Source organism: Pygoscelis adeliae, unplaced genomic scaffold (assembly GCF_000699105.1).
Source record: "Pygoscelis adeliae isolate BGI_AS28 unplaced genomic scaffold, ASM69910v1 Scaffold68, whole genome shotgun sequence".
NCBI classification, from domain to species: Eukaryota; Metazoa; Chordata; class Aves; order Sphenisciformes; family Spheniscidae; genus Pygoscelis; species Pygoscelis adeliae.
The window spans coordinates 4760747-4782764 of record NW_008825501.1 but is presented as its reverse complement, the minus strand read 5'-3'; the positions used below and the strand labels follow the sequence as shown (position 1 = coordinate 4782764).

The 22018-nt window shown below is 39.4% G+C and overlaps 1 protein-coding gene across 4 annotated transcripts in view; it reads left to right on the top strand.

Moving 5' to 3' along the window:
* The window catches only part of UBAP2 (ubiquitin associated protein 2), a 95531-nt gene that overhangs the window by 35930 nt on the left and 37583 nt on the right, over positions 1-22018 (top strand). For 2 of the 4 annotated variants that reach the window (XM_009331545.1, XM_009331542.1), the window contains exons 7-11: positions 5270-5324; positions 6527-6630; positions 13589-13641; positions 19147-19214; positions 21345-21534. In XM_009331545.1, the coding sequence (XP_009329820.1) occupies positions 5270-5324; positions 6527-6630; positions 13589-13641; positions 19147-19214; positions 21345-21534 (470 nt within the window). Of the gene's footprint in view, positions 1-5269; positions 5325-6526; positions 6631-12365; positions 12426-13588; positions 13642-19146; positions 19215-21344; positions 21535-22018 lie in introns of all 4 variants that reach the window. The other 2 variants (XM_009331541.1, XM_009331543.1) reach the window with 2 other exon arrangements.

The window sequence follows — 22018 nt, the reverse complement described above, 5'->3', positions numbered from 1 at the left end:
ACAAGGAGCCTTTCAAACTCTTGTTTTTTCTGCTGGCTGTATAAGAAAGCAAAGCAGGTTACCCTTTTTGTAAATATCTGACTATAGTCCAGCTTGTATTTTTTATCTTTTTTGTTTTTTAATGTTTTTTAGATAAGTAGTATGCTATCCTTGAAAAAATTAGGCTTCTGTAACCAGAACTGCATGTCTAAACATTTTCTTGTTTTGAAAGCTTAGCACAGTTGGCACAGGATATATTTTGGATTTCCTTTGCCAGAACTAGTAAGGATGTTGGTTTTTCTAAAACGTGAATGTAGAGCAGACTTTCTGGAGGTCACAATAGGAAGTCTGTTTAGTTTTGCTGTAGTTAGTTCTGCATTGGTTAAGAAGCTGTGTGTGTCATGTAATTTTTGTTAAACCAGAACTTAGGTTTAACATAAGTTATTTATTTTCTTTTAAACATAACTTTAGAGTTGAAAGTTTTCTGCACATGCTTCTAAAAATGATTACTAGAGTACATGCAGTACATAAAACTGATCCAATGCTTCTAGCTTTACGATGACTAATAAGACAAAGTGATTTGAATTATTAAACATAACTTCAGTGTTTGTTTTGGTAGATATCTATTTTAGATACCTAGAATACAAACTTTCTATACTTGGCCTCCTTATCTCCCTCCGTCACCTCAGTGTCTGCTGGGAGGATGGCTGGCTCTGCATTTCCAGAGCAGAGACCAGGGCTGTTCAGTTACTGTGTAGTCGGAGATAAGCACAAATCTAGGGTGTTGCCTGCCCTTCCAGCCTGCATTTCCTTTTCCTTTCAGCTGTTCTTACGCCTCTTTCTTAAACTTAAATTGTCTTCTTTCTTAACCTTAAAGTGTCTTCATGTAATTTAAACCTGTCAGTGTGAAAATCTGAGTTTTGAAATAAAGCAACTGTATTGCAGTAGAAGGATTTAGGTCTGCAAGCTCAGCTAACTGGATTTTCTACAGAATAGACTATTAAGTTAATGCGATCGAGTTGTGGTACTACACACTTTTCTCGTGCTCCCATGCAGTGTGCATTTGTTTTGGGGGAAGAAGTGTTGTGAATGGGATGAACGACTCTTTCCATGCATGGGCGGTGCCAGAGTGAAGTCTTGATTGTGTGATTATGAGTGTTTTGAACTCCCAATGGGGTTTAGTGAAAACAGAAAATCTCGCCACCTGCCTGGGTATAAGTGTTGACTTCTCTAAAATTCATTCCAGAAAAGAAAAATGTAAATTGAGTAAGTGATGGCTAATGTGAACCTAGTCAACTGAGGGAGATGTGCTGGAGAGCAGGAAAAAAGCCCCAGCAATACACAGTTGAACACTTACAATGTTAAAGGAAGCAAAAATGTTTTAAATGTTTCGTAGTTTTAAATGATGTTGGGTAAGGGGTAGCAGCAGGACTGTGATCAGAATTAACTTTAAACATAGTTTCCCCAGTCCTGGTTTCCTGGAACAGAAATGAGTAAGCAAGCTGCCTTGATACATTAGGCTGTTGCTTGTAGATCCAAGTGTAAAGGAATGTGAAGAAGTGTTATGAGAGTTTATATGAGGCAGGACAGTAATTTTGTTCTTTGCCTGATGTCCATCATTTGCTTTTGTGCTCCACATGCTGATTGATTGTAAGAAAATCTATTCCTTTAAAGTCACTAGAAGATTCAACGAGCTACTGCCAAGTCCCTTGTCCTCTTTTTGTGGGTAGATAAAAATGTTGATAGAAGAATTGCTGATTGTGAATTACCACAAAAAACCAATTTTTTTTTAAACATTGACCATTGTGATTGAAACCATACATATGCATCTTTTTAGAGTAGTGTTAAAACTATACTTTTTATGTTACAAGCATAAACTGGCATTACTGCTGGGAGAAATTGGTCCCCTCTGTCTCCTGGTGCATTTGAATTGTATCAGAGGATTGATCTAAGTTTAAAACTAACCAAGCCAAAAAAGAAAAAAGGGGGGAGGCAGCATGGTAGCTGGGGGCAACAGGTTTTTTGGTGGCATATCCTGGTGTAAAGGTGACTAGTTTTCTGGTATTTAGCAAGCAGGGAACCAATTCGGATTGCTGATCCAACAGTGAACTAATAATTTTGTCTTCTAATAGTGGTTTTGCGCTCACTCACTGGTACGTGCAAAATTGTCAGTTCAGGAAAGAGAGCAGAGCTTGTGATCACTGGTGAGGAAGACCTTGGTTGTAGTAGTTCAGATTTAAATGGGTTTAAGTTACTGTGGGATTGCATGCTCAGAATTTGGGTCCCTGCTCTGAATTGCAGTGTGAAGCCCCATTTGCTCACTGATGTTCTAGTCACTGTTGAAAAGCATCAAAAGTTTGCAGATACCCAGTGGGCATTCATAGTTGCTTCATGACTAACTTCTCTGTGTTAGAAAACCGTGCCTTCTAATTGTTTTAAGGCCATGTTTTAATTTTGGCAGCTGAGAGAAGTAACTTTCTTTGCATGAGAATTTAAGAATGATCATATTAGTGACCTGGTTGTGTCAAAGAGAATATCAGCCCTTCCCACTGGCATCTTCCATTAATGACCATGAGGTATGAGATTCCGTGTCTGAGTTAGGGTGGTCTTTCAGTGGTGAGTACTCACTGTCCCATATTTGGACTTAGTTCATCCTAAGTGTCATTTCTAGCTTTTAATCTAGTGCTTTCTGTAACCCCACTGGTTTGGTACTTCCTTTCTGTCTTCATTAGAATGCTTTTTGTTCTGTTTGTTGATTAAACTTAATTTCGACAGAAAGCATAGACACAGCTTTATGAAGTTACAGGAATCCGCTTGAAATTCAAGTTCAGGATTAACTTTCAAAGTGATCTGGTGAAAAAAAAAACACACCTTTCTGGCTAGTAGTCTAAGACTGTGCATGGAACTTCAGGAACAACATTATTTCTTTCTAGCAATTTCTAAAATTGTTAGAGGTTCTTATTGCTGTTTTTAGCCAGTAGTTTATTATGCCCGTGCTGGTATGGCATCTTATATAGGCCTCACTTGCTAAAACTTCATCTTCTGTTTAATATGCTAAGGTTATTCTTTCAGACTTTTGTACTTGGGAGGCTGGGAAGACTTACCTCCTCTTCTAAAACCTATTTATACTTTCATGCTAGCTATTCCAGCTAATCCCTCTGTACCTAATGTCTGCCTCACTCAAAAATATTTCTGCTTGACTGTTTCTGTGATTTGCAGCTTCCAATTGGAATTGTAGCTAAGCTTGTCAAAAAACTGTTGATCTCTCTTCTGTGCATCATTAGTAAATGGTGTTTAATGCTGTATTGATAGCTGTAGGAAGTAAATTTGTTACATAGATGGTCCCTACGGTGTCCCCAAGTAAACTTGTTTAGCTGGTTCTACTCTTAGAAAAAATTATTTACTGAGCATAAAGATAATCCGGAGTGCACTGACTTCTGTGCATCTGAGAGCTGCGACCCCGTTATGCCAGGGATCAGCTTCCCAGATTGGGGATTTTAGGTGGGCAAAGGAGATAAGAGCAGTAGAATAGGTAGGCTGAGCAAGGAGGTTCAGAGGCCGAGTGACAATGGGTTGGGTACAGCAGGGTCTGGGGCACTGTTGTTTATGGCAGAGCAAAGAGCACAGCTCCATGTATGGGCTCGGTGAAGAGGGATGGCGATTGCTGGGTTGTGGCTGTTGTTACCTCTTTCCTAACCCCTGTCTGTCTTCTCTCTAACCAAGTGTGAAAGAAGACCAAAGAGGGGAAAATGTAGAGATAGCAGGCCTGGCCTAATGTCAGACTTCAGTTCTTGTGTTCTTGTCCCACCAAAATACTGTGTTGCTGGATGGGAATCCTTCCTCTGCAGGTTTCCATGGTTCCTCTGTAGCTAGCAGTTGTCTTGTATAGGATATGGATAAATGCTTTCATCAAAATGTGGGTAAAGCTATCCTGCTGTTTTGATGCTTCTACGAAGTCCTTGAAGATGTAGGTAGTAGACATTCTAGAGGTCCAGAAATGTCTTTTAACACTTGGACAGTGAATGGGGGCAAGGGGAAGAATGAGTGGTGAGGGGAGGGAAAGGAAAGTCACTAAAATAGGAACTTCTGCAACTGGTTTTACCATGTCTTGGAGCTACTGCTCTTATTCAGTTTAGGTGGTTCCCTGAAAATAAGGGGTAATTTTGATCCCAATTTGAACAGCCTATCATGGGGAATTCTGATGTTTGGACAACCAGTGTATTGGTGACTTAGGCTTATAACTTTTGTGCTCTGGTAAACTTGTAGTTGCTTGGTGACTTGTAATTACCATGTAATTTTGTCATTAAAATGAACATTGCTTTGTTCTCAGTCTGCAGCTCTTGACCTCCTCCTGTTCTTGTAATAGAAAATAATATTCATAGTCTTCCTCAAAAAAAGCCCCAACAAACTGGAAAAGCCTCAGGTATTGAGATCCTAAAAAGGGGGAGAAAAAAATCTGTGTAGAAATATGCCAAATGTTAGAAATAGTTTCTAACAGTTTATGTAGATGTGTGCTTTATGGATGGTTAAATAATACAAAAATTTTCATGCCTTGTTGGCACTAAGCAACATGCAAAAATAAAGGCATTCACTGTATGAAGAAACTTGTAAACTGAGGCTGGTAACCAAAATTGGAGGCAAGAAATATTTGTTGTTAAATTAGAAATTAATATTCTTGTGGGTGATAACAAGGAAGTTGTTTGAGTAATTTGAATTGGATGATTTTCATGTCAGTAACTATGATTAAGGGGGAAGCAGAAGGAATGTGTGGTCGCAGGTCAGTGAAAGCACAGGAGGGTAAGGGTGGACAGGTGGGCTGAGTCAGAGAAGGAAACAAATGGAGTATTTAAACTTTCTCCTCACAGACAAGGAGTGACAGGGAATTTCTTGAGAGATCAGTGTGCACAGGGAGGCTGGGATTCTAGAGCATCTTAGGCAAGAGTGAGAAAGAGGCAAATTTTTGAACAATGTGTAATGATTTGGCAATAGCAGTCTCATGGGGGATGGGTCTTTAGGTAAGTCCTTTTCTTGGCACTTGGAGCTACTTCACTAGATACAGAAAAGATAGCAAAGAATTGCAAGTCCTACTGAAACACGTAGTCTTAGATGAACAGTGGCTTACTCGTGTGTGTTAGGGAAACAAATTTTCCTGTGAGGAAATTTCGGAAGTAAATGATATTTAACTTTAATTACAGTAGTTTTCTTCTTCAACCATAGTATTTTCTAATGTGACAGACTAGTGATTGGCGGCTCCTCTGCTGTTGCTGTTAAATGATGTTTTCTCTCCTAGGGTTTGGACGTGGCAGAGGGAGAGGAGCGGGGAGGTTTTCAGCCCAAGGCATGGGGTAAGAAATATGCAGAGCACAGATTTTGGCAAGGATCAAACTCAGTGGCAATATTAATTGACAATATTGCCACTGTATGTATTAATATTGCTGTATGTTTGATAAACCAATATGGATGCAAAAATTCACAAATCTGTTAGATGGTTAAAGGATTATTTTTGTCTTAAAACCAGTACTTCTAACTAGACACACCTGTACAAAACTAATGTCACTCCATGTTAATATCTCAAACTTGGAGAACCCATTTATACTGATCAGTAGCAGCCACATAGTGCCTTGGAGGCTGAAAGTTCTGTGTGGTGCCTATAGCCCTAGGTCACTTTAAAAATAGATTTGTTTCAGTGTAATGTAGAACGTGCAAGTTCTGTATAAAAACAGAAAGTCTAGCGATTGTAAGCTTTCTCCTGTTTTTGAGGTTTCATGCTTTACCTGTTTGGACATACATGGACCCTAAAACAGAATCAGAAGAAGTTACTCAGCAGTGACCAAAAGTTTGTTCTCAGTTTTGTTGAAATAACTTGCTTCAGAGAAGTGTAGCCTCCACTACTTTCACTCACTGTTTGCATTTAATGACATTTCATGTAATATCAGTGATGTCATGATGAACAGAAGGCTCATTCTACTTCTCTAATAATCCTTCTTGTTTGTACTTGTAGATGATAAACTGAAAAGAGGTTTTTCTTCAATAATCCTTTTTCACCTTTTAGCTGCATCTGTGTGTTTTGGCATCAGTGTCAGGAGTATATTCTGAAATAACCTTACTGATGTTTGGACTCCTGTCCTGCACAGGTCTGGTGCTCTGAAAGGACATGATACTGGTTTCTCATCAGTCAGCCAGCTGCTGAGAAACTGTCAGCTGAGAGGGGCTTATCATTGTGCATATAAACTAATGCTTTATACGAGTGGGAGGAGTAGGTATGCTGTTAACTGCTTTTTCAGGAATTGTTGTTTTGGTTCAGTTTCTCTACAATATTTTTTTTTCCAGTCTACTCACTTTTTTCTCCTCTTCTTTTCTCTCTTATTCCTTTTTTATCTGTGTCTGCTCATAGAAGAAAAATTTCTTTTGAAACCAAAACTATCAAGATAAATTATGTGGAAATCGAGATGTTAAATCTCATACAACTTCAGCTAAAAATTATGACACTTATGTTCGTTGAATGACCCATGTGTTCTCTTCCATTTCTTAACTTTTAAAACTCTAGGACATTTAACCCTGCAGACTATACGGAGTCTTCTGCCACTGATGGCTTTGGGACAAAATCAGAGATTTGGGAGACTGGTCAGAATGATGCAGATGATGGAACTGGTAAGATGCTTCAAGAAGTGGAAGGATTGGAATGAAGACCTGTAGCAAATTGCAGTTAAACATTCTGTTAGTGTTCTGTTAACTTCTGAAAATGTGACTACATCTCATGACACAGATATTAGGTCATTTTTATAGCTTAACTGCAACTAATGTGCAGAGCACATGCTGTAGCCTGAGTGACTATCTGGTTAGAATGAAGGGAAGGCAATTTTCAATTCTTTCTTTTTTATAGTACTAACAATCCCTTGAGAGACAAAGGGATTTGAAGAGTTATTGGAGGAACCTTGTATGTGAAGAACTGTTTAGATATTTTAAGTACTGCTTAAAAGCTCACCTAATATAGTTAGGCAGTGTAAGTCCTACTTCAAGTGATTGGTCCACAGGCATTGGGCAATAGGGTGTGAATATCTAAGTAGAAGAAGAAAAAGAAAAGAAAAGAAAACCTATTTACAAATATGAATCCACTCAGTGGTACTGGGATGGCTTTGGAAGCCCCACCTGTACAACGCAGGAATGTAAGGATGTGAGACTCTGGTATGGAGGAGAGTTCCAAGATTTGTCACCTTTGAAGAGAAGAATTATTAAGTAAAGCACAAGTAGGCACTTGAATGGAAGCCAAAAGAGCAGTCTGCCTGTCTGAAGAGAGAGGCAGCTGTGTGTTTCTGTGTGAAGTTTCAAGTCTGAAGTACACACTCGGAGCTAAAGGCAAGAGACAGACATAGTTTGGAAAGGAACCACTTAACAGTGGTCTCGTGGTGATTCAGAAATGAAGAATATGACCTGCTTGTCTGTGATTGGGAAAATAGGATACTTTGCTGCTTCCCGTATTCTGTGACAGGAGATGAAGACAAAGGAAACCCTGTGTCAGGATGGAGAAATTGATAACACGTGTTGTCCACATTTGGGAACCGCTAAATGCTGGGAGAGATTTTTTTTAACCCCAGCAAAGGGTAACTATTCTCGTCTCTTCATTGCTGAAGCCTACTCAGATGATTTTTCATCAACCCCTGTGTCAAGTGTGGAAGAAAAAGACTGATACTGGAGGCCGGGGTGTGCTCTGTTGAGCTCTGCTGTGAGCCTCTTGAGATACAGCTTTCTAAACTTCCTACAAGCCATTTTCCACTTAACCAGAGAAGACAATAACAGGCTCAGCGTTTAGGAGGGCTTATTAGGCAGCTGTCTTGTCACTCTGAGTGCCTTCTAGTCCAGTGTGGGAGAGTGGCACTGCGTATATTAATGGTTATTGAAAGGGAGCTCTTTTGCCAAATATGGCATCTTTCCAAGGAATTACTTTTGAAATGACTTGGTGCTATAGCGCAAACAGAAAAGCACCTTTTACTTTCACTCATGCTAGTTTTTCAAATAAGTTTATCAGATAATGAGTTAGAAGGACAGCTAATGACTTGAAAATTCCCCTAGGAATACTGATATTGTTGTTCGCTATATGGTAGCGGAGGGCAGGGTATGTTGTCATGAGTGCTGCAGAAACACTAAGGTTAAATAACTAAAGAAAGAAGACGTACAAGAAAGGCATGAGGAGACTGGACCAGAGGTAGAAAATTCACTGGTTAGTTATTAATGAATGCAACCGTAAGGCTGTGGGTTACGAACAACTTTGGCTTGTGCTCCACTTCCCAAGTGAGCTTGAATGTTTTGTGACCCTCCTTGCTAACTCTGGGTAGCCTTAATGTGCCTCCCTATGGCAACCTCTGTTCCTTCTTGTGGGCATCTCCTCAGTCTTCAGTAATGGAAGAATTCTGCCTAGGAATAAGAATAGCTTGGTGTGGCTAAACAGATCCTTGTAGGAGTACGAATGTGTCTATATGAGGGGTTTGCTGCTGAGCAAACAGATTGGTGGAAATTCAAAGTGTACTAGTTGACGTGTGGAACTTCTTTTTGGATGCCAAGTGTGTTTTTGCTGTTAGGCTGTGCACATATCACCAAGAACTTCACTGAGCTTCAGTAATGCAACTTAAAGCATGTATGGAAAGTTGTGGAGCATGGTACGGAGAAGAAGGTGAAAGAAGGCATTTGGGAATTTTCCCTGGCCTCATCAGATTAATGGTTCTTAGGGGTATGAATGACTCGGTGTCAGTGTGGGGAGTTTCTGCAAATTCATTTGGTTGGTGGAAATTTAAAGTGAATTAACTAAAGAGTGAATGTTTTTTTTGGGTGCTAAGTACCTTTTTGCTGCTAATCTTAATTTACTTTCAGTGCAAATGGAAGAGGCACCATAATTGACAAAACAAAAATGTCTCTCTCTATATGACTATAGGAAGAGTGTTTTATTTTACAGTGTTTCTTCTTTAGACAAGCTGTAGGAATGTCTGAAATAAGTCCCCGAGCCAGAAAGAAGAGATCTCTTTAAAAAGAGTAGGCTTTAAAATTGAATCATTTAGTTTTGTCCAAGTGGGAAGCACTTCTCTGGTGATGGAAAGCATCTTGAGGGTTATTAGAGGAGGCTGCAGCTGGGGTAGTAGTTTTAAAGCAGAAGAGAGTGCTGGGAAGGAAGATGGAAGCAGGGGTAGGGGGAAGAAGTGGCAGACAAGGTGTGGGGCTGGAAGCAGGTTGTACAAAGTTGAGCTGTTGATTTCGCTTGTTAATCACAAATACTAGTTTTCAATTGTTTTTTTTTTCCTTAATTTACAGTGCTGTTATGTTAGTTACAAATCAACAGTCCCAGTAATAAATAAGTTACCAATGTGGAGTTACTAAAGATGTGAATGAGGGGGACATATAGGTATGGAAATCCATAAAGCCTGCAGTGGGCTAGTGAAGGATGTCAGGTAAGAGCATACACAGAGGAAGGGCAGGATGGAAATCCCTCTCTTTATTCCTCATTACCCAGTCACATTTCTTCTTTCATCTAAAAAGAAAGAAAACAAAATTAGCTCATACTAGTTACTTGGAAAATTAGTGTCTTTCATCTGCAGTTACATTAAAAAGGAGATAACTGGGCAACTACCTGGAGAAACAAAGCCAGTTTTGCGTATCAAAATGTTTTCTGAAGACGTCATGCAAATAGAAACTCTGTGGAGTTCTGAGTATTTACTAAGTATTTCCTCTTTAAGCCAGTGCTGGGAAAGGATCAACATCAACATTTTCAATTGAAAAGAAATACACTATTTGTTTCCAAAATGTAGTTGCCCCCATACGTGCTCTGAAAGTGCTCTAGAACCTCTTGTCCTGAATTGTTGCAGATGCCAGAGGAATCGCAGTAGCCTGAATGAAAGGTGTTTCGAGGTGCACCATCATGTAATCCTATAGAAAAGCTAGATGGTTCTATGGAGGTAAAATTTAGTGTTGTTGGTTGAAATAAAAAGAGAGTAAAAGTTGAATCTTTAATGGTTCATAACATTTAAGTGTAATAGTATTCCAAATAATTCAGCATTGGTTTTCCTGCATCCTAATTTTTATAGAAGTAATGTACAGCTGAAAAGCAAAGAGAAGGGACAGGTGGGAGGAAACAAAATGACCAATCGTCATCCAAAAGGGAATAAACTTGAACAGCGTGATCGATATTTTCTTACAGGCATGCTGAGTGTTCAGTCTCTTACATTTTTGTAATGTACATGTCAGTAGGAGATCCTGAACAACAAATCACAGCAGTTCTTGTAAATAAATTATGGTTGGAGGTGGTCATTTCTCAAAGTAGGTTATAAAAATGGTATTGGGTTCTGGTGATTCACTGATACCTGTACTTTGGTAGTGTTTCATAAATTTCACAGAAAAGCTTGCTTCGTTATCTTGGTTATGAGCAGCCTTAAATGACTCTGAACAATGACAAGAAAAAAAATAAATTACAGTGTAACTGTCAAGGGGGAAGAAGGGAGTTGTGTAGTTTGGAAGTTACAATGAAGTTGGGTTTTTTTTTAGGATTGCTGTAAAAGTTGGAAGGAACATTTTAAGGAAACCTTCAGGTCATTCTAGAATGTAAATGTAATCTGGAAGGAAAGGATTAGTACATAATCATAAAATCATAGAATCATTAAGGTTGGAAGAGACCTCCAAGATCATCGAGTCCAACCGTCAACCCAACACCACCATGCCTACTAAACCATGTCCCTAAGCGCCTCATCTACCCGTCTTTTAAATACTTCCAGGGATGGTGACTCAACCACTTCCCTGGGCAGCCTGTTCCAATGTTTAACCACTCTTTCAGTAAAGACATTTTTCCTCACGTCCAATCTAAACCTCCCCTGGCGCAACTTGAGGACATTTCCTCTCGTCCTATCGCTTGTTATTTGGGAAAAGAGACCAACACCCACCTCGCTACAGCCTCCTTTCAGGTAGTTGTAGAGAGCAATGAGGCCTCCCCTCAGCCTCCTTTTCTCCAGGCTAAACAACCCCAGTTCCCTCAGCCGCTCCTCATCAGACTTGTTCTCCAGACCCCTCACCAGCCTCGTTGCCCTTGTCTGGACACGCTCCAACATCTCAACATCCTTCTTGTAGTGAGGGGCCCAAAACTGAACACAGTATTCGAGGTGCGGCCTCACCAGTGCCGAGTACAGGGGCACGATCACTTCCCTGTTTGGGGATAGACCAAAGTTTGGGATAGACCAAAATAAAATTATTTTGGAGCTAATATGTATGGCTGATTATTCAAAAAAAGAAAAAAAAAATCAAATAGTGTGACAGGAAGTGAGGAATTGGAGGAAAATAGCTGAAGACTTACCAAAAACATATAGTATACTTTTTATTGGCTTTATAGCTTTCTAAAACTAAACTTGTTACAAAGGGAAACAGGAAAAAATCACAGATAGCCATCTAGGTTGAAGTTGCTGTGACAAGGATCCTTGAAAACGCAGAGCATAATTTCAGTGGAAATCAGAGAACTCTTAAATTGTGATGCTTTGCAAGGCTTGGGGGTAAAAGTTGGGAAGAGGATATATGGAGTTGCAATAATGCCAAGGTGTATTTTGGACTAAAAGGAAATTGATGCACTTGTGGCACGGTCAGACTCAGAATCCCTTCAATAGAAGGAAGGTGTTAGCAAACTGGATTTAATGCAGACGAGCAGTGAAATAACGGTGAATCTGGAAGGACTGAGTTGGGAAGGTAGAGTGTTAATAAGCAACAATAATAAACTTAGCAGATTGGGTCAACTAATAAAAGGGTGAAGGGTTGTGTTCAGTATTTAAAAAGAGTAAACGCACAGACCATGTTCATAAATAGGAGCAAGAGATGAATGTTTAAATTGAATGTCAGGAAAATGTCCCAAGTATTATTCCAAACAGGCTCCGTCTCCCAAAGGTGGTGGAGGATGCTCAGGAGTTGGGCTTGATTTGTCTGAGCTCTTTTTGTGTTTGTTTTAGCAGGCTCTGAGCTCCATTGTTAGAGGTCTGACACCAACACAAGGTTTGTCTTCTACAGAGGCAGGCCTTGCACTGACTGACAGGGGATAAATATAAGCAGGGCAAATACTAGGATGTATTTATTTAAAGAAGAAATATCGGAGGAAGGGATGCTGTGCTGGTTGGGCGAAGGGAAAGAAAATAACTGTTTCTCTAAAAACTGCTGCCCATTGGGCTTTTCCGCCTTTCCAAAATTTCTGTGGAAATGTGTGGATTAGTTTAGAAATTTGAGGCATTGTAGTAATTTTGCTGTGCTCGGATATGATTATTAGTTGTTTTTCAAGTGCCTCAGTATTTTGCAGCATGTAGAAGCCTTCTGGTTAGGGGCTGTTTGGTAACGTGAGCGTGAGATGTTTCAGGCAACTCTATATTGCTCCACAGAGCCAACACAGAGCGGATGTTACCTTGCTCAGGACCTGCCAAATAATTTTGGATTCCAAGGTATAAACCCCCTCTCTTCTCCCCACCGTGTGTCTATCTTTGTGGTAGACCTGTTCGCCTCGCTGGATTAGTGCCATTCGACCCTCCTCTGCCCAAGACGCTGCTTTGTAAAGGTGTACAAAGGAATGCACTAATGTAGTGATGGCATTAGTACAAACTGGATTTGATGCTGTCTTCAGGGGGCTTGTTTCTGGATGAATGTGTCTCAGAGGGTCCCTAGTTAAGTAAAAGATGATTAAAGCAGTAGTTCTTTTGCTTTTGTACTTGATCAAAGGTGATGGTAGCAGGAACTTTACTGCTGGTGTTTTCTTCGCTTGTGGTTATGTAGTTTAAATGAAGTCTGTGGTTGTTGTTGCTGGGATAACCTTCCCTATGCTTACTCTGGTGGGCCAGGCCTTCAGTCCATTTATTGCTCTTGCATGTCTGTGCCTGCTGTTTCCTATGGAAGGGATCAGGTTTTTGCATCTACAGGATCGTTTCCCATTGCTGCATGCTGTGGACTGCGTGCTGTGCTCCGGTGTTCGCCAAATAAACTCTGCCACAAGTTACGGGAAGAAGTGTTTTGCAGCTACGGTGGAAGCTTATTGACTCTTCTGCTGCCATTATATGAATTATATATGTTTTAAAATAAAATTGTTTTGTCAGGGGAAGGGAGTGGGGTTGTTCTGCCCTGAGGAGAGAGTTAACAGGTTGGAAAGGAGCCTCCAGAGGCATAGCTTGGGTCTGGAATCTGAATGTGTTGAAAGTAGGATTATGGATGTCGGAGCAGGTGTTGTGATTGTATGAATTTGTGCATGAAACTGAGAGATCCCGTGGGAGGGTTGAGTAACCTCTCACTGTCATTTGGGACATAGGAGGAAGTTCTTCCTATGTTTGGGGTTAATCACTGGTTGCAGACATGCATTCGTGCAAATTTTGTCTAGTACCGTAGTGGGTATGAAATTCCTGAAATCAGAAATTAAAGGGTGGGGGAAAGAAAACCCTCCCAAAATTTTTAATCTGCAGACCAATTTTCTAGAGCTTCCCATGTTTCCAACCACCATCTCCTCACTTTGTGTTCCACTAACAATGAAAACAGGATTGCTTATAAAGCAGAAAGTTTGAAATACGACATTGTGCTTTTAGCTTATAACCGTTTTCTTTCCTTCCACAAATTACAATAGGAGCGTGGAAAAACTCAATAGAAGAATGGACAGCAGAAGACTGGAATGAAGACGTAAGTGTACCTTGTTGGATAGACCGATTGATTATTTACCCTTTTCAGAGTTTCTGTTGTCTTCAAAAACTAGATGTTTGAAGGAATACTTTGCTGTATGCATGCAATGATATTTCTTACTGTGTTTCTTGCTGCAATTCCTGTTTGAAATCTATATTTTTAGATAAGCTTAGTATGTCTTGATTCAATTTTATTTTAAAAATAATTTATTTTTCTGAGTGGACAATACATGGATAATAAAATTTAAAGTTTTATCTCAAATTAAGTATTTGTGAATTACAGTTCTCCACTGCTCAGTGCTGATGGGTGTTAAGGGCATACTTCCCCCTACTATTGTGTAGGGATTTAAAGCTGTGTTATCACAAGACTTCTATGTAATTAGGTGCTGAAGCTTACTATCAACTTTAGACTCCTCATCTGATGGTTTTTGTTTGAAATCTGCATAATTGTTCCACTTAGTCCACTTCATGTTCATAATACTAAAAAAAGGAGCTAGTAGTATGCTGAAGCTAGCACTTAATTGCTTCATTGCTGTTGTTTTGTTATGATGTGTTGTCTGAAGTACTACGACAATTTTGGTTCTCGTTCTTTATCAGGCAAGAGATGTCTTCATGTCTGCAAAACGTTTGGCATTTGTGATCATCATGTGTGAAAATCGCATTTGTGATTTTAAGTTTTCAGTTATTGTACTAAACCTTAAGCAGTTCATAAAACCAACAAGGTAGCAAGAAATATGGAAAGGAAAACTTAGCTTTTAAGAAGTTTTTCATCTTTTACAGGAATATCCATTATTTCAAGTTTATTTTCAGAAGAGTAAGAGGTTGTCTCGGACATCATCCCTTTTGCCTCCTCCTGTAGTCAGTGTTATCCCTAGAAATGTGGGAATGTTTCATATTACAGATATGAAAACTCTGTCCTTACCTCATGAGAGGGCTGTGTCTTTCGAGAAAATTAAAAGAAACTCTAAAATTCCTAGGTTTTCTGTATCAGTTACTGCCATCAAAAGCTGGCATCTTTTTTAAACCCGTCCTCTTATTTCTGCAGTATATGCTACAGGCGGACTAAGTGCTAAGGACAGTGAAAATTTCTGGCCTTGTTTCTCACCCCTGTTTGATGCTGATACAATACAGCATTTGTAGTATGGGAGGGGCATTGAGCAATGCTGACTAAGGATGATTTTTTCTTTTTAATTAATTGTTAAACCTGAGTAATTTACACATGAATCTTGAAAGAACAGCAGATGAAATTTCTAGCCTGTTGTTAATTTTTATTAATTTTAGAGTCCTGGAAAAATAACCTAGGAGAAAGTTGCTCATGTGCTGATGTTCAGAAAGAGTGAATGAAATGGCGAGCTGCAGACAAATTAGCCCAAAACATGCCTGGGGAAAAAATAAAGGAAAATTGATTAATCTGATTTAAAAAAAAATAGAAACGTAAGAATACAGCTTGTGCCATTCAGTGTAGTTTTATGGAAAATAGGTCCACTTCAAATAAACCTGATCTTGGTCTTTAAGTAAATTATGCGTTAACTGTGAAGATAATGTCCTTGTAAGAGATTTGATCTACATCTTTTGTTCTAAAAATAATTACATGCTATCACAAAACACATTAAGTGGATTAAAACCTGCCTTGCAAATTTTGGCAAATAAATCTTTTGCAGGAGGACCCTTATTGAACGTGGACATTTCTAGGACTGTAAAGGAATCCAGTCCCAGGCCAGATGCCATCTAGTGTCCTTATCAATGATTTGGAAGTAAAAATAAAATCACTGCTGAATAAAATGTATGGGAAATCCAAAAATTATTGGAATGGCAATTAAAAGTAAGCCAATCATGCAGAGAAATCTGGACCTTTGCTAGACTGGACCTGTTCAAATGAAAAATGCTTTAATATAGCCAAAAGCCCATTTGTTTTATAGGAATAAAGGCACACCTCCAGAAAAAGGGGCTATTTTCTGGAAAGCAGCAACTGAAAAAATTTCAGGATTGTAGTGGATGATGAAAAAAGAACAGCTCAGCATGGTCTCCTAAAGGGCTGATGCTGTGGCAAAAAAAAGCTATTGTCTTTTTGTCTGTAGACACTCTTCCCCTGACTCTTAATCCTTCTTGATTTATATTTCTGTGCATGGACTCTCCTGAACTTGATTCTGAAGTACTGCATCCAATCATTCATTGCTTTTACAAAACAAAAATTGTGGAAAATGGCTGAAAATTACTTACTGATAGAAGAGGTCCTTGAGAGTGAGATTTTTAGTTTACTGAATCTGAAACGGTTACTTTATTAGCATGTAATGGGCTCTGGTTTTAGTCTGTCAGACAAAGGCATAATATGAACCTGTGGCTGGAAAATGGAGCCGTGCATTTAAATGTATAATAAACACAATTCTAGCAGCATGACTAATGATTAAAACAACCAAGGAAGCTGATGTATTTGCTGTCTGCAGGTAAAGACCAGGTGTTTTTCTGAAGAATATTTTTGTTTAAATGTGGTGTTCTCTAGTCAGATACAAGTTACAAGCAGGTGAGTGAAATTTAATGTTGTTTGACCTGAGAAGGATTAGATTTTTGTGATCTAATAGTCCTGTTTGGTATTTATCTTTACTAGTGAGTATTGAGCAAGTATAGTAGGTTGTCAGCATGCTATTAAATAGAGTAAAAACTAGTTGCAGTGGAAATAGGAGGTTGTATTTTGTTAAAAGGATATTCAGGGCAAGGAGAATGAAGGACCAGACAAATGTTGAGGTACTGAAGATGGCGCTGGGTTTTCCCGTTAAAATTGTTATCGTATTCTCCTAGCTAAAGAAAATAAAGTTTAACTACAGAAACTATCAGAAGGGGAGAAATAGAATACATATAAATTGCTGGAAAGTGGATGAAAGGAAGTATTTTCTGTACAATATTGGTAGTCTTAGTTTTTATTTGAAACAACAGCAACACTTAAAAAAAAGAAAAAAGTGTATTTTATTGGGAAACAGCATGAGAACTTGTTTTATTTTGTTTAACTTCAGTACATCGTACCAAAACAGTTATAAGGTTTGGTTATTTCTGATCTTTTGATGTTGAGTTTTTATGAGGATGCTGGAGTGTGTTTTCCTGTTCTCCTCACCTATCAACTGGCCATAGGAGCTGGTAGCTAGTTGGTAAATATATTTATTGTCTGTTTGGTGATTGGAGAATGATTTTTATCATAGGAACAGGGGCTGAAAAGCACAGGCATGTTGCTGCAGATGGAGGAAATACCCTTGTGAGGCCGATGCTTGCAAATGGTTCGTGACTGACCATTCAATTCTGGGAAAATGCTAGAGCCTCAGTGAAAGATTTGCAAGTGTAGTGTACGGTGAGCGTAAATAACTTTGTTAGGAGCCAATAATACTACTTCTAAGAAATACTAAATACATCTGCGTAATAAAACTTTTCAGCTGCTGCTGCACAAAGTATGTGTTTTGACAAATGCCGTAATCCCAGCAGACTTCTGAATTAGGTGCTTGACTGGAGCTTGTGGCAGTGAGTTTGCCACAGGGTGTAGTGTAAACTTCGATGTAGCCAAGCTGGTAGCTGGAGACTTCTGTTTTGCGTGCTGGTTCACTTGAAGAGAACATTTCCTCTCTCATATGTGAAGCATGCTTTTGCATTGTCACAAACATCCTCAGGTTCCTTGATTTGCTTAGTTTTCAGGATTTATCAGTGTTTTGGCCACAGTTAGTCTTATCCTGGGTTATGTAAGAGTAAGAAACTGTTGACGTTACAAAGAATTTAATATTCAACCAAGGGATTGCAGACCATAGGCTGCTGCTCATGCCATTAGCTGACCTCCTTGTGCCATATAATGCAGAAGTCTCATAACACTACAAAAAGTACAGTACACATTGTTCTAAAATAGCATGTGTGGTGGGGAAAGGGCTGAACAACAGAGAAACAGCCTTTTTAATTGAAAATATGCTTGAGCTGAGTCTTTCTTCATTTTGGTCAGTACATAGAGTTGCGGGCTGGCAGCATTATGCACAGGACAGAGTTGTGTTCTAGAAAGCTGGGATTAAAGTATGTTGTATTGGCAGCAAGGGAAGGGAAGGAAATGGAGGGAGGAACTGTGGTGGTACTCATTTTTTCATGACACAGTGTGTTGCACGTAAGTGGGTGCTAGGAGGGTACATGAAACATCTGAACTTTGCCTCTGAGTGGTAAGTGATTGCTCCCAGTCAGCCCTTCTGTGTCCTGCTTAAAACAATAGTGTTTCGTAGGAGAATCCCAATCAGATGACCATGTTCCGGGATATACGAGCTTTCAGTAGAGCTGCCCGTGGGATGGCAGCTGAAATTGGCTCATGTCCGTGATGTCACTTAAACTGGGCTGCTAGGAATGTATGCAATTAAAAATGTATAATTTCCTGGAAGAGGTGTATTCAAATGTCACATTCTAAAGGGATTCTTTGTGAGTGTTGAATAGGTCAGTTATTCTTTAGTCTAAATACAAAGCTACACCAAAATAGTTAATGGTGATTTTGTGCAAATTTAATTTAAAATATAACCGTTATACGTGCATATCTTGTTAAACCGAACCTGTACTGGCTTAAGACCTATTCTGGTTTGCAAGTATTCCCGTCAATAGAAATTAATTAGCCCTAGGAAGTTGTAGCTAACTACTGTTTTTTAAAAAAGAAAAGCTATTAAAAAAAAACAAAACAAAGAGCAAACAACCAACCCCCCTGCAAAGGAAAATCACCCCCTTTCCCCCCCAAACCCCAACCAACCAGCTCCCCCTCCCCAGCTACCTGTGCAAGTATCTGTCTATATTGTAACAGCATGGTGAAAACAGTACGGTTTTCTGCTGTGGATGGACTGACTGGTTGTAGTATAAGCAGTTACATGGTTCTCCCTTTATCATTGTTTTTGAACTCATGCTCGCAGAGCAATCGGTTTAAGATGTTATTGCTGCCCCTAGCAGAAATGCCAAGAAGGAACCACAAATGCTAGTTCATTGTACATACCCGAGTGCAAACCTGCCTCCACTGGTGATGTGAGCCGAAATGTGAAACACGGGGATACATGAAATGAGTGGGAACCGTGCAATGTGCTAGACCTCTGCAACAAGATTTATCAGAGCTGCTCTATGGAGTACTAAATTATGTCTGCACAAAGTATCTTTACACTGATGATATACCAGCTGTCACGTTAATTACTTTCTACTGGTATATTTTTCAGTTAAACTCTTGCTCAAATTGATGTAGTTACATTGGTATACCATCGTGTGTGTTCAGTAGATCAAATTTCCTAACACTTTGATTAAGTACACTTTAAATTGGTACTTGATTCTGTGGAGAAGACTTTGCTGAAGTTTGACTATGTTTTCATCTTTTTTAGCAGAGCTGCAGCATAACTGGTTGTAATGGTAGTCTGACTTTACTTTTATCTTGAACGTGCATGACCAAGATGGAATTTCTGCAGATGTCACAGAAGTGAAGCATGAACATGTGTATGATTAAAACACCTCCCCCCTCTCTCTTTTTCAGCTTTCTGAAACAAAAGTCTTCACTGCTTCTTCTGTTCCAGCTGAGAATCATGTGACTCCGGGGCAAAGGTAAGCTGCTCTTCCACGTTTTCCCTGTACCTTCAAAACCTTCTGCTTGGTGAAGCAATGTTAGCTTGCACATATAAAATGTTGAATAAAACACAGGGCAGTCCTGGTCAGAGATTGGTCAAGCTAATTTCAAATTTGTGAAAGCCTTGCTTGCAAATTGTTGGTTTTCTGGATTCCTCTGTTACCTATTATTGACTGCGGAAGTGGAGCCAAACTTACCAAATCCACAAGTGTAATACTGAGAAGACCCTGTCTTCTGCACAAAGACTGCTTACCATCAGGAACAAAAGTTCTGAGAAGAAAAGTTTTCTGCTGTTGAAAAGGAAGCACTAGCTTTGCTGTCCAGAAAATGGAAAGCCTGCGCCTGTGGATGCAGAAAGTATTCAGAATGTAGTGCTTTGACAAATGTGTTAACAGAAAAGCTTGCATTGGCAAGAAGGTGAAATTTCCTGGTAAACACCTGTCGTGGTTTAACCCCAGCCGGCAACTAAGCACCACACTCTGCTCGCTCCCCCCCCACCCCCTGCTAGGATGGGGGAGAGAATCAGAAGGGTAAAAGTGAGAAAACTTGTGGGTTGAGATAAGAACAGTTTAATAATTGAAATTAAAAAAAAAAAAAAAATGCAAAGCAAGTGATGCACAATGCAATTGCTCACCACCTGCCGACCGATGCCCAGCCAGTCCCCGAGCAGCGGCTCCCCCGGCCAGCTTTCCCCCAGTTTATGTACTGAGCATGATGCCACATGGTACGGAATGTCCCTTTGGCCAGTTTGGGTCCCCTGTCCCCCCCCTGTGCCTCCTCCCAGCTTCTTGTGCCCCTCCAGCCTTCTCAGTCGGTAGAGCATGGGAAGCTGAAAAGTCCTTGACTAGTGCAAGCACTGCTTAGCGACAACTGAAACATCGGTGTGTTATCAACGTTGTTCTCATCCTAAATCCAAACCACAGCACTGTACCAGCTACTAGGAAGGAAATTAACTCTATCCCAACTGAAACCAGGACAGCATCATGATTACTTGCCTTAACTGATGATACAGAGTTCAGATAGAGAACCAAAATATGGCAGTTGCTGCCTTCCTTTGCTTGCCTTTGTCTTCACCAAATACCTGGCTGATTATGTTATGAAATCAGTTGCCTGCACTAGCCTCAGGTCCCAGGAGAGCAGGTTAAAGTTGTGTGATGAAGACTTTAGTAGTTGGATAGCATGAGATCTGAAAACTAGATGGCCTAATGATACAGCTGTACTGCTGTACTCCAGACTGCAGCAAAATTTTCCTTATAATATGGGTGTGAACTGGAGGAGGTATGGTGTCAGGTGGTCTACAGTTTATATTCCTTTCCTTCTTAAAGGTGATATGCTCACATGTTCATTGTTCTAATGCAAATATTCTTCCTGTGGATGTCCCTCAAATTATGTTAGAAAATATTCTAGTTCATCAACTTAAGTTCTGGTGTTTTATTTTTTGGTTGTTTTTTTTTCTGGGGGCATGGGGGTTTTTTGTTTGGTTTTTTTTTACTTGCTGTAAGAAAGGTTTGGGTATTAAGAAATCTATGCTAATGAAAGTGCTGGAAGCAGCTCTTGAGCCCAAGCCTGTGGTATATTTAGGATAAACTTAAGTCAGAATTTTTGGAGTAGGTTTGTTTTATTGTCTGAATGCTTTGCTTTTCCTTGGATAAACCTGTGCTAAACGTGGTAGGGAGTTAATAAGCCATGCTAAAGATAAGAAACTTACAGAGAATGTGGATTATCAATATATATAATGGGCTTGCAGGCAGCATTCACTTAAACATAATGTATCTTTTATGACTTGTCTCCGGTTACTTGCTTATATTAATCACATAAGGTATTTATGTGACACGTGATGTTATAAATTTGATAATGTTTGAAAAGAGTGCAAAGATAATTTAAATTCTAATTGTAGTGGAAGGTTTCAGCTAGCAGAGTATTACTTTCTGGCAAAACCCTCTATTCTACCTCTTTTTGTATGGCAGACAAGCAATATTTGAAAAGACTGTTAATCAGTAATAATTCTATTGCCAGTATGGCAGCTTTAGTATTGTTAGTGCTTTTTTCAATTTCAGCACAGCCTAATCATCATATTTATTCCAGCCAAACTTTGCTTTTTCTTACAGTATTGATTTGGTAACACTGCTTCAAAAGCCTGTGACTTCTACCCAAGAGACAGAAGGCAACTCATTTGAGGCACCCCAGCAGCAAACCTTTGGTCAAGCCCTAGTCTTCACAAATTCTCAGCACAGCACCCAGATGGCATCAGGAACTGGCAGCTCCAGCGCTGTAAACTCTTATTCTCCTCAAAGTTTGGTAAAATTATCTTATGCTTTCTAAATATTCTTCATGAATAAATATTACAGGTTAAACAACTTTTCCAGTACTGGTTATTTCATGAGATGTTTCAGTATTTGTAAAATTCAGGTTGCAAATGTTGAAGGAATGGAATTCCTAATTCCATTCCTTCCATTCACACACACACAAACACACACACGAAAAGATTACTTTTTTCTAATTTTGCTAAGTAGTTGTTTCTCGGTTTACATGAAGTACTTGTATTAATTTTTGAGTAGAGAGCAGATGCGTTTACTGCATGCTGATTTAGGATGAAATAATTGGTTTATAGCGAAGACTTCTATGCCATAAAACTATGATGTGTTATTTCCAAGCACATATCTGACTGCTTTTTGTGGAAACCTGCCTATTTCTGAGTCAATAGTGAGGGCTTGAAGTTGGGCACTTACATTTACTCTCTGAAAATCAGTTCAACTATTAGTAAGTATATGGTATTTTGAGA